The sequence below is a fragment of the Coffea eugenioides genome, chromosome 10, assembly GCF_003713205.1.
Source record: "Coffea eugenioides isolate CCC68of chromosome 10, Ceug_1.0, whole genome shotgun sequence".
NCBI lineage: Eukaryota > Viridiplantae > Streptophyta > Magnoliopsida > Gentianales > Rubiaceae > Coffea > Coffea eugenioides.
In genome coordinates, this window is record NC_040044.1 from 33,455,095 (window position 1) to 33,468,756 (window position 13,662).

Consider the following 13,662-nt stretch of genomic DNA (forward strand, 5'->3'; position numbering starts at 1 on the left):
TAAATTTTTATATTAACTTTTATAATACTTAGTTCAAATTTTTATATTCTTATTATTCGATTATTAAATAATATGCAAATTTGTGAAATAGAGTATAAATGAAAAAAAATTGGTAATTAGGCTTATTGAACGTTATAAGTAAATATTTAAAACTAATGATGGGTACAAAGAGCGGTAAAAATTGATAACTTAGTTTGCAAAAATGAATTTAAATGAATTTACAAAAAATTAAAATAAATGGGTTATAAATGGGTAATTGGGTTACCCAATTCATTTTTTGACTTACCCATTTATACCCATATAATTAAATGGGTATAAATGGGTTGACTCACTTATACCCATTACCCATTTTACCCAACCCAAACACGTCCAAGTCACCCATTTTGACACCTCTACACTGACGGCGTGCGCGTGAGCGGACAGAAGTTGGGTACTGCTACTCGTCTGCTACTGTACTCGTACCAGCAGTCTAGTAGTGGTAGTAGTGGAATATTAGTACTAGTAGGAGTGTTCGGGGCTCAAGAAATCAAGCTGGTTTCACCAATGCAAACATAGTGTAAACGAGTCGAATTGAATCGAGTATTTCATGTTTGAATTTTGTTCGTTAAGTAATTCAAACAAAGTTCGGGTTCATTCATCAATTTTCAAACTCTAAACCTATGTTCGTGTTTAATTCGTTAAGCAAAATTCATGTTCGAATTCGAGTTCATGTTCAACTCGTTTAACATAAACGAGCCGTTCGCGAACATACTCGAAATGCTCGAATCCAAATTATTTTAAGTTTTAAATATGCCATACAAATCATTAATCATTCTAAAAAACAATTAAAGTACTATAAGTGACTAAATTCTATTATTCATTAACTATATAACTAACATTAACATAAAAATAACAAATAAAACCCTCCAAATATAATAGTCTAGCCATAAAATTAACCCCAAAATTTGTCAAATGATAATTATATCCAAGTTCGCGAACATTCATTAAAACTTGCGAACATGTTCGTGTTCGCAAACGTTGTTCGCGAAATTATTAATCGAACAAAAAAATTCATTCTAACTTAGGTCATTTAAGATTTCGAACGAGTCTTTCACAAACACGAACGTATCGAAACGAATCGAGTTACCGAACAGTTCGATTCGTTTAACAGCTCTATGCAAACATAATCAAAATACTAATGTTGGATACATTCTACTACTACTTTTCAGCTTTTTGGTCTTCTATTAAAACAAATCTTACCTCTAAATACAAAAGTAGAATCAGAATGTCAAATTCCCACCCCCAAAAAAAAATATTTTTTTTTTCTGAATGAGCCTAAACAAGAGCAAGCCTTTTATATTCCACGATGTACATTCTCATTCCGAGCTGCCTGTAATGAAGAGCAAACAAAAGATTATGCATGCACATATCAACTTAGTTGAAGTTGAGCTGCAAACCAAAAGGACCATTTGCGCAATTACCAAACTTGGAGCGATACTCATCAGGAGACATGAACGCATCTCTTCAGACTTTGTTGGAATGCGACCTCTTACCTGCTATACCGTAGACTGTAGCGTGTTCATTATTGTAGCCATTAAAATTAACACCAAATCACCACAATTCAGTTTACTGTTTGCCCAAATCTTGTCCAGCTGTTTCAAGTATAAATTCACGTCCTTCATCTTCTTGGTTTCCTCCAGTCCAACCCGAAATCAAACATGCAAAAATGTGACTTTCTCCAGAACCAGAACCTCCAACCAAAAGTTTCCCATTTCTCGAACGTTACTTCAGTTCAAGAATTGGCATGATCATCAGGTGCTACCAGCAGCAAATCCGCTATTAACTTGTTTTACCACTTCTTGTCGGTCAAATAGGTTAACAAATTGGCAAGTTTATGGTTCGTACACACACACACACACACACACATATACACACGCACGCATAGTTGGCAATTTGCGCTGTATCCTCTCCTAGCCTAAACAAAGTGCAAATTATCAGCTTTATTCTTACTCTTCCTTTGTTTACATAACTAACATTACAAAACCATGCAAAGCAACCCTACTACAACCAACTTGGCCTCCACATGACTTGCTGCTACCTAGTATGATGTTTTTCCGTATCAATGTTGAATTTAACCAAGAGATTACACATATATTATGTATGTCCAATACAAACAGAAAACCCTGCAACCCAGCAGACAAAACTTTCATGTAGCCAGGAATGCACGGCTGCAGTTTAGAGTGTTGGTCCATCACTAGCTTCTGGCACCCAAACCAACCGAGAAAACTGCAAAGAACGAGCTTGTAATATGGAAGAAAAAAGAATTGCGTCCTGCCTATGAAGCAAACAATTGGTACACAAGTAAATATCATCACCAAACGTCCCTGAGATACCTCCCGTCCATTTGTAGTTTCTTCACCATGGCCTCCGCTTCTGTGGAATCGACCTTTTCCTAAAAAAACAGAAAGGCAGTTTACATGTATGCATTCTTAGAGAGATGTACCCAAGTTAAGTTTCCAATGCAAAAGTATATACAAATATTGCAAAGAAATAACTCTGATAGCATTGACATTTTACTTTATCATGTCACTACTAGGAAATTAAAAATCACATGCAACAGAACATCGAAACAGCTTCCTACAAAATAGTCTGTAATGTATATTATACTTAGTGTAGGCAGTATCACAGGGAAATGCCTCAGCCTAAACAACAACCTAATTTACGTTAGACTAGAGAAGCCCAACAATCAACCTTAATCAACAGCAGTTAAAAACTTTCTCATGGGAATTCCCCCCCCCCCTTTTTCTTTTGTGTGTGTTGCCCCACCCCGGGGGGGGGGGGAGAGAGAGAGAGAATTTCGTACCTGCTCCTGAACAATGGTATGCAAAGTGCGATGCACGTCTCTTGCCATCCCCTTTGCATCCCCACATACATAAAGATGCCCCTTCTGGGAGATCAAACTCCAATACTCGGCAGCCTGCCCAATCAAAAAGGTGGTGGTTAGTTAAGTGCAACTTCAACTCATAACCGTAGGCAAACCTGATAAGAATTAACAAACCTTCTCTATCATCTTATGTTGCACATAATCTTTCTGTGGCCCCTCGCGAGAAAATGCAACAATCAGCTTTGATATTACACCTTGGTCGACAAAATTATTTAGCTCATCCTCGTAAATGAAGTCCTGGAAGCAAAGTGTGTTTTAAGGAAGACCTTGAGCAATGGAATAATGTAATTTGTGAGACTGAGAGAATAAATAGAATAGTCATGATTACCATCCTGCGATTTCTGCAGCCAAAGAACAATAAAGCAGGACCAAGCTGAGCGCCCTCTTCTTTCAAGACCAATCTCTCCTGTAATGGACATCTGCACCATAAGATTTCTTTTCATGGGAACAGGAGAAATCCAAAAAAAGGAAGTCATCCTTACTTGTAAAAATCCTCTAAATGGAGCCAAGCCAGTGCCAGGTCCCACCATGATGATTGGAATTGAAGGATCAGCTGGTAACTTGAAATTGGAAGATCTAATAAAAACAGGAGCCTTGCTGCAATCTTGGCTTCTCTCCAATGGAACAGCATTCTGCATCAAGTTTTAAATTAACGTGCCGTCTCCAAGAGCTACAGAAGATATTATAAGCACAAATCACAAATACCAATTATACACCTTAGCTTTTCAACTTACTTTCATCCAGGTTGAACATACTCCTTTGTGAACACGGCCAGTTGGAGTTGGCCCATAAACCAAGGCACAGGTCACATGAACTCTATTGGGAACAAATCTGCAGCAAGTTAATGAAATCAACCAATTGTTAGTCGATTGCAATTCATGCTACACACCATTTTTATTGTCATAGATGATTATTGGGTAAAAATCACCTGGGTGAAGAAGAGATCGAATAGTAACGAGGTGGCAGACGAGGGGCTATTGCTGCAAAAAATACACCAAGTGGAGGTTTCACTGAGGGAAACTCAGCCATTACCTCAAGAAGACTCCTCTGACTCCCCACAACCCATTGGGAGTACTCATCCTGAAATCCAATCACACCATTTAGAAACACAATACTAAGCAGAAGCACTCATCAAGGTAAGGAATTAGTCTATTCAATAAGTAGTTACTAATTTGCTATTTATAGTCAAGCAGGTCAAAAAACAAAAGTATGATAAAGGGAAATAAAGAATGTGAACGAAGCAACAAAGATCAAATGGAGAAGAAACAACATTGGAGGAACTTGTTCACCTTCCCCTGAGGTGATGATAAGAATTTTAGCCTTTCTGCTTCACTAGGTTCACTTGCATGAGCAGCTAATGCGACCAAAGCAGCCTGTAAATTTTCAAAATTTAGAAATTAGGGCCACAGTTAGCAATTATAACTCTCAAAAGTTAAAACAGTAAAATTTTCACAAAATATCTCGGTCTACATTCTACAAAAACTAAAAAAAAAGAAAGAAAAAGAAGCACACCTTTCGAGGAGGATTCAAAAGATCAGCATAGCGAGCAAGGGCAGTACGAAGAAAGCAAGGACCGGGAAAAGGAGGCGGTAATGAGCCTCCAAGGGAGGTTCCATCTTCTTTGTCAGCATGGATAGAAAATCGTACACTTAAAGGTTGGCCCAACAGTTTTGCTGCTTCTTCAACAGTTTCATCACAGTTTTCAGCATAAACCCCCACATGATCTCCAGTTTCATAACTGTAAAAGAAGTAAATGATTAGGAGAACAAGATTGGCCTGTAACAATTACATGATGAATTTAAACATATAGAGAGTACATAAAAGAAAATTAGCAGATAAATGGAAGTATAGGCAGGCTTTTATAGAAGTCAAGGGCAAAATTAAGAATAAGTTCCATGGTCAAGAATCAACTTTGGCTTCTACAATCCACCATCAGCCCAAAAAGCTGTAATCAGGTAATCCATCAGCTAAAAGAAGAGAAAGCTGATTCAAGGAAGTTAAGAAAATAATGATCATTTACAGGAAAACATGCACTAGTATTATTGGGAAAAATGATCAGATCTTCTGAGATAAGATAAGGCGATATAATTTCCTAATTATCTTTCAAGGGAACAGAGATTTCAGGCAGATACCATTCCCTATCTTTTCCATTTCCACATTTAATAAAAAGAAAAACATTAGTACAAGCTTTTCCATTTCTTAAACCCTAATATGAACAGAAAAAAATAGTCGTACTTAGACCCCCCACCCCCCCAAAAAAAAAGAGAGGTTCTTACTTGATGCCAGTGCCAGATATATCAAATTCCAGGTGGATGCATGACCGATCAGATTCGGGTGTATGAAGCTCTCTTTGAACAGCAACATTAACTCTGCAGATTTTAGTGGGGTTTTAGAGTAGGGGCAGTGAGAATGGTCAGTAAGCCACTAGAATGGTCAAAGAGAACGAATCGCAATATTACTAATCACATACATGCAAGGATGATGAATATCATATGAGGTGTTCCCATTAGCCATGCTGAATTGCTTATCCTCGTAAGATGTGTCCTCAGAATCATAAAACACTACTCTATACTCGAGAATTGCAGCAGTATATGGGGTAGACGCAGAGTTTGCATCATCCTCGTTCCTAAGTATCTGATCCAATTCAGGCCAAAGTTGATCTCGCCTAAACATAATGACACTTACAGAGTCAACCCAACTAGAGAAGCTGATAAAATGCTCTTAATAGTCCATTATTCGTACAAAAATCTAGATTCATAGAGGCAACATAAAATGTAGGACACCTATCACTAAAGAACATTTGGAAATCAGAAAAATAAAACATACCAGGCAGCAAAATCATCCTCGATACATTGGTCATCATCTCCAAGACCAAGTGGAACAATCTGTTTCGCACCTGTTCAATCAAAGATATAACTAAATCATCGTGCACTAAACACAAACGTATAAAGAAATATGCAGCATCATGGAAGTGAAGAATCTCCCATTCCCAAACCATAAGCCTTCAAAATGAAAGGGGGTGGTGGGATAAGGGTGATGCAGGAGCATGTTAGATCTTGGATTTTGTTTTTGTTTAGTATATTATTAGTTATGCTTTTTTGCTATATGTTGCAGTAGTTTTGGAAATTGTTGTGCAGCTGGTGCACATGTGCTATGCATATGCCCCATTAAGGTTATTTTGGTGCTTTGTCACTTTAGGGGGCAACAATGTGCTTGGAGCCCTATAAGCACACATCTTATGTACTGCAGCCAGCAGTTTTCATTTTCGATTTAAAATTTGTATCAGCACTCTTTGGCTTTCATACAGCCTAAAAGCTATTCTCTTTCAAACTTTTTCAATCAATCCCTATTACTTAGTGCTGCTACCCATCCTTTTAGGTTCTACACACACACACACACACACATATAGAGAGAGAGAGAGAGTCAGAAAGAGGGAGTGTTTACAGTAAAAGCACAATATTTTCAACATCTCATACCTTCCAGCCATATTGGATCATAATCAACAAGAGGTCCTCTATTAGTGGCAGACCTTTTTATTGCTATTCTGCACTCCTACTTAACTTATGTCACCTCAATCACTTTCCAATGGCTACTGTGGGGCCGCTATATACTTGTCATCTTGTTGTAGAAAAGCTCCTTTCCTAGATTAAGGATGCATCTTTTATTCTTTTACTCCTCTCTCTCTCACTCTCTCTCTCTCTCTCTCTCTGGGTCTCCCATGTTTCTGAAAGGGTTCCTTCTTGAATGAATTTCTTACTACTAAATGTTAACATCGTTGAGAACAAAATGGTCAACTGAAGCACGCAAATCCTGCTCTTGCAATGATCTTAAACTCAAAATAGCGCAGGCAGGTTGAAAGTCAATCCAGGGTTCACATTTTATAAAAAGAATATGAGATGCATTGATGGAAGCCAAGATCTACATAATCGTGTATACAAGAAAAACTTATGGAAGAAGTTCCTTTAACTAACACATTTGGATATTGCTTAGATTGATAATCAAATCACTCTAAAAGTGAGATTACCCTGATAAGAATAATTTTCCAAAATATCAGGAAAGGAGCTTTATTAACAGACCAAATCAGCTAGATCAGAACTTGTGCTAGTGACAAGTTACATAACACAATAATGCATGACCAGACTGTATTCTGGAGACAAGAAACTTCCATCTACCTTGTTCACTTAGTTGTTCATCGATTACCTTGCCGATCTGTCAAAAAATTTACTGTTAATGAATAGAAAACCAATAGCTGAGAAAAGAACATATTTTCAATGTACCTCATTGAAACTCTCATACTGACACTCACCAAGACCATAATTTCTGTTAATAAATGGAAGACCAGTAGATGAGACAAGAATATGTTTTCAATCTACCTTATTGAAATGCTCATACTGACGGTTACCCAGACCAAACACACCATAGGTAAGTTGTTGAAGCCAGGGCTCCCTGTCTTTTAATCCCTAAAAAGAATTATCAAAATGATTCAAAAAGTATTTCACAAGGCAAATACACGAGTTAACATGATCAAAACCAAATCAGTTTGATCTTCCAACCAACCTCACTAAACCATTTGTAAAATCTTGCAGCATTATCAGTCGGCTCTCCATCTCCATAACTAAAAGATCAATGTTAATTATTCAAGCTCATATATTTGCAAACACAACCATACTTTCAGACGCAAAAAATATCTATAGAATCATTTCTTTCAGCTGAAAATACATGGATGATAAATAAAGGAAGTACAGGCAAATATCATACGTTGCAACCATGAAGAATGCCAAGGTCTCTTTCTTCAGCTTTTCCTCATACTGATCATCATCCGCAGCATAATCATCCTATTCCCAGTAACAAAGAACATGATGAATCAATACTCTTTAAATCACAAGCTACCTTCATATAACAGTAGAAAATTTCTCAAGCATACCAAATCAACAACTTTAACAACTGCTTTCTCATATCTTGCCTTGATCTCTTCTCCCAATGCCTATCAAAAAATTCATGAAAATTGTTCAGAGGCAATCAGAGTATTATCTGTTCTACCCAAAAACACAAAAGGGGTAATCAAAAGGAACTAACTTGAAATGTAAATATACTTAGAACAAATTCCTGAACAAGCACAAGGCAAAAAAATGCATGTACTACAAAGTTTATGCAGTTGATAAATCATATGATGGATAATGTGTTCCACATGACATAGCCATGCATCTATTATTTGCGCTCTCTGCTTTACTAGTCAAGCAAGCAGGGTAGTAGGCAAGGCTAACTCATATCGTCACATACATGGTGCAATTACTCTACTCCAAAAGGACAGTATGTGCATAAAGAAAAATAAAAAATAAAAAAGAAGAAGATAGATTTATAAACCTTTTTTTATGTTGCATCCAGTGACTAATAAAATGTTCCAACCTTCCAACGTTTCCGACGATTAGCCAGCAGCAACGAAGTTAAGTAGCCAAAAATTGATATACTATAAATTAGCTAGAAAAAAAAAAAGAAACGAAAAATCCAGCTGGCCTTCAGGTATATAAAACAAGATAGACTCTGTACATCTCCTGATCCAGCGCTTTTGACAATAGTAAACTAAAAATCAACTTTCTCAAACAATAACACTCAAAAGGAAGACATTCATTTTGTTTTTGTCATTCACCAGTAAATGAAACAAAACTAATCTACTTAACGAATAAATGGCTAGAGTAATCTTCACCACAACAAATTCTTTTTTTTTTTTTGGAACCAGCATGCACGATCTCTGCGCTAATTCCTCATTTTATGGCCACAAAACAACAGAAATGAAGGCATAAGCTTGTCACTGATTCCACATTCATATTTAATAATCAAACTCATAAATTCAAAAGCAAACTGCCAAAACTTCACATCCAATTCAAAGTCAATGCTCATTTCAAATCAAAAAACAAAGGAAAAAAATCCAATCTTTGACTATTCTAACAAGACAAAATACTAGTAAAAATCAAAGTAAAGATCTCTACTAGTATACCTTAGCAAAGCCCTCAGCAGTACCAGTCTGAGTACCAAAAAAAATCGTAACTTTAACCTTACTAGGATCCACATCATCCTCTTCCTCCTCCGGGACCGAAGTGTTCAACTTGGTAATCACCAACGGCTTCGTTTCTTTACTTCGATCACTCGATCTCTTCCATAAAAACACTAATAAACCCACGATCGCGGCCAACGACGTGGTTAGGACCAACAGAACTTGGTTTCCATCTTCCCCCAACGACACCCCCAAAGCTGACTCAATTGATCTTATTAGCTCCAATTTTGACTCCATCTTTTATAAGACCTCCGCCGAGCTGACTTTGCAGGATGCAAGGCGCAGTGGTTGTTAGCGGAGGAGGGGTGTGGTGGGGCGGAGATAGGGGTTTGAGGAGACTTTGACCAGACGGTTTATTGGGGCCGGTGAGTTGAGGGGGCAAGAAAAGCCAAAATGAGGGTCTTTTCTTTTGAGGAAGGCTCCTTTTCGAGTGCGGAAAAAAGGTGGAAGAAAAGGAGGGATTTTGGAATTGTTTGAAATATTCGGGGTCAATGTGTGATAAGGGAGAGAGTGGCAACGCAATTTTTGTGTTATAATATCCTACAGCTCTATATCAATGCACTCCACTAAGAAGGATTTTTCACTTAAGAGCCCAGATCTCAAAACTCTCAATTCCTTTTTTTTTTTTTTTGTAGATTTTCTATTTATTTTAGTTCTTAAAATGTAATGAGTTGGATTGATTGTAGACTAACATTCTCATCATTTCAAAATTGTAATTATTTGAATTCCTTTTATTCTATATTTTTTATTTATTTTAATTCCTAAAATGTAATGACTTGATTTCAAAATCTTGATTGTAGACTATATATTCTCATCATTTCAAAATTGAAATTATTTCAAATTATAATAATTTGATGATACATGTGACTTTAATATTTGAGAGGAAAAATGAATTTTCTGGTCCACACATATTTTTGGTTATGTATTACCCTAATTATATTGAATTATTTTTTCTTTATCTCCAAGATCCTTCTTTGGTTTCTATAGGTATTATTTGTGTTCTTTGATTATGAAATTATCTACACTAATGCCTGGAAAAGAGTTTACATATTATCATATGTATCTATATACATCTATAAATTTTCATACAGATTTTATTCTAGACCTTTCAAAAAGGCTCCTAAAACTCCTTTTCTTCAAAAACACACAATCCAAAAATCAATATATATAAAAATTGCAAAATGATTTTTTAGTTAGAAGCCATGTTGAAAATTGTAACTTCATGTACTACTTAATATTTTTAATCCAAATAAACAAATAGAGATTTTGAAATTTAAAATTTTAAAATTATATAAAATGGACCCTTGATAATTATTTTTTTATTATTCTTGAAAGAATCTAATACTGTATGGATTTTATGCCAAAAAGTAATGGATATATTGATTGAGAAATAAATTAACATTTTGGCAAATAGTTTTTGAATTTTCTAAATGTTGGACATGATGGTTGAGCAATTAATTGGCATTTAGCAAATATTATTTGGTTTTAGATCCATTACAATTTAATATGACATGTTCTATGTATTATACTAATTTTTTCTCTTTTTTTTTTTTTTGTAATGCATGTTTGTAATAGGTAGACGGTAGCTAAAAATTATTTTTTTAAAAATTTTTTATGCATTGGAGGGGTGGGATTTGTGAAGTGAGAAGGTGGAAAGAGTAGCTTAAAGTTGTTTGATAATTGGCAGGTTAAACTAATTTATTAAATTTCTATATATTATATATTCCCATAACTATTTATTTCTTTTTCATAATATTCTTTATGACCTTGTGTAGCACGAATTTTTAGACTAGTATTGTAAAATTTAAAAGATATGTAAATGGATGAACAAATTGAATTGCATATTCTTTTCTTTTAGGAATTAATGTTGATGCCCATATTGATTGGGAATTTGGAATCCATAATCAAAATAATTTTTAACAGATAAAGTATTTAACGAATGTGCAAAGAGATTGAGAGGTTATTTGGATTACATTTTCTAAAGAGTTTTTTGAAAAAAATTACTGTAATTCTTTTTAAGGATGTGATGTATATAAAGTGAAAAGGTGATTGAGAAATGTGTCAGCATTCGAAATAAGACCTAAATTAATTTTGTGGTACCAAATAGGTGCATGTCATTTTACCAATGTGGCAGGCAAAATTTATGGCTGTGTCTAATTGCACTTTTGGGTGGCAAAGAACTGGTAGAAGTTTCCAGTAAGTTTTGGTACCATTTTGATTCGACTGAATATCCAAAACGAGTAATTTTTCTTTTTCTTTTTTTTTTTGTGTGATTTATTGTTGACTAGTTCAAAGATTGCTCAAACAAAAATAAATAATGCTTGTTTGGATTCCTATTTTTTAGATTTTTTCTAAAAAATGTACCGTAACAATTTGATGTACATGAGATAAAAGGTTGTTTAAAAAATATGTTAAAGAAAAACTTAAAAATCTTTTGGAGAAAAATTCCAACCCAAACGAGGTTTTAAATCATTGTTTGGATAGTTTTTTTCAAATAAATATTTCACTTATATTGTAAACACATTTTTAAGTCACATTTTTATATTTTTTATCTTATATATATTACATCACAACAAATACTATAATAATTATTTCAAATAATTTTTTAAATAATACTCTTTCCAAACACTGTTTTTCTTGTTAAAAGAATTTGTGTTCGACAATTTCCAAGCCCTTTGGAAGCAGGCAATCAAAACAAAATAAAAAAACAGGATGAAGATTTATCTGACAGTGATTTGACATCATTAATACGGATACACCAATGACACACAATTGAATTAGGTGATTTTTTTGTTTTCTTTTTTTTGTAAATCTACATATAATTTTCTGCCGCAACTTTTAGCCTAATTTGGAAGTTGGGATGGAGATATTTTCCTGCTTCCAATTCAATCTGTCTTCAAAGGAGACAATACTTTTTATGTTTTGAATTATTAGGTTGTTTTTGTCTTTAATGACTGCATTAATGCATTTACTCATCCCTCCCATTTTGATAGTTTTTTTTTTTTTTATCAATCTCAAATTATAGTTTACTTTTCAATTGAAAAATATAATTGACTGGTAACTTTTTCTAATATACCCTTATTTAATGTAGTTTGTTATCAGTGAGTACAACCTATCTTAATCATTAATGATTCATGCTTTGGTGATGCAGCTTTCCATAATATTGTTGTTATAATTAATGTAAAGATATAGTGATTAATCATACTCCTAATATTAATGTAAGTGTATTGTTGTAATTAATGTAAAGATATAGTGATTGATCATACTCCTAATATTAATGTAAGGGTATTTTAAAAAAATATTATGTTAGATTTACTTTTTCAATAATATTAACTAATTTTTTTTAAAATGTGTGAAAAAAGAAAAAGAAAAAGCAAGACTACTAGACTAGGATAGAGAAAGTAACCTTTTTTCCAATTTGATGTAAACCTGTACATACCTTTTGGACTTGACAGTAACGAATGTGTGTTTCATACTGTATTCTTCTTTAGTTTGGAACTTGGAAGTGCAAATCCCTTTTTAAAAGAGAAAATAAAACATTAAACTTCTAATGCAGCGTATAATCCTTTTTGTGCACAAGATGCAGTCTCGTAGTATGAACTTGTTAATTGCGCACCTGTATACTTTTCTTTTCTTTAAAAGTGAGGCATTAAAATTTCAGATTGTATGGTACCTTTCTATAGCTTGCATGTTTTTTGTAGCGTAGTTAATGAAGGTTTTCATTAATTTTTAGAATTAATCTTTCTTACACTGATGGTGTATACACTAACAGCATTGAGAATGATAATTATGCAAAATTTGAATTTGAAATTCAATTTTTACACATATACCATGAATTTAATAATTAGTGATAATATATACATTGTCAATAATGTATATAAGATTGACTCTATTTTTTTATAAAATATTTTGATGTACACATATGGCCACTAAATATGCCAATTGCTATAATAAGAATCAGTTAGTGTAATTGAACTGCATCATGCAGGAAGAATCATTCATATGCTTAGTTTTCTAAGCTACTATAAATTGCAATTTACACTTTTTATGTGTATTTGAATTTGAGTATGTTTTTGCTAGGAAATTACCATCGAGTATGTTTTTATTAGTGTAATTTCATGTCATTACTATGAAATTACCATTGAGTATGTTTTTACTTAGTAGGCAACTGATGATTACGGTATGATGCATTTGCTCTCGCTTAATATTAATTTTTTTTAAGGCCACCTAATACTAAGTAATTGAAATGGAAAATTTCTATTTCATAGTATGAACTTGTTTTTTTGTATGTACAAATACATAATATGTATAAGTTCATCGTATATACCAATACACAATATGTACAAAGCACACAATGTGTATGAATACACATACAAAATTCGATGTATGAACTAGTTCATTGCACATACAAATACAAAGTATGTTCAAGTTGGTGATTTGTCTTAAAAATATTCAATAATTAAAATTGCAACTTTTCATACACATTTTCCCATACTCTATATAAAAGTGAAATGGATCTTAATTTGGTGCAGGAAATTATCATCCCACTTCACTTGGTTTTATTTTTATAAAAGTGCATTATTCTTGTTCTAGTGGCTTAAGAAACTAGTACAAATTAATTATCTTAAACATGGTTGCTACACCATTTTAATCTCAACGGTACTTGTCTTTCTATCCTACTACCTAG

The 13,662-nt window shown here is 33.9% G+C and overlaps 1 protein-coding gene across 1 annotated transcript; it reads right to left on the bottom strand.

Annotated features, from left to right (window-relative positions):
* Positions 1 to 1,955: 1,955 nt before the first annotated feature.
* On the bottom strand, positions 1,956 to 9,393 carry LOC113748853 (NADPH--cytochrome P450 reductase). Its single transcript, XM_027292434.1, has 18 exons — positions 8,919 to 9,393; positions 7,848 to 7,907; positions 7,682 to 7,758; positions 7,481 to 7,538; positions 7,297 to 7,383; positions 7,096 to 7,132; positions 5,750 to 5,819; positions 5,394 to 5,588; positions 5,200 to 5,292; positions 4,436 to 4,661; positions 4,213 to 4,296; positions 3,852 to 4,003; positions 3,658 to 3,754; positions 3,406 to 3,555; positions 3,252 to 3,329; positions 3,038 to 3,160; positions 2,843 to 2,956; positions 1,956 to 2,431 (listed from the first exon to the last, which is right to left on the bottom strand). The coding sequence occupies exons 1-18, from the start codon at positions 9,210 to 9,212 to the stop codon at positions 2,351 to 2,353; spliced, it is 2,076 nt and encodes a 691-aa protein (XP_027148235.1). The 5' UTR covers positions 9,213 to 9,393; the 3' UTR covers positions 1,956 to 2,350.
* Positions 9,394 to 13,662: the final 4,269 nt, after the last annotated feature.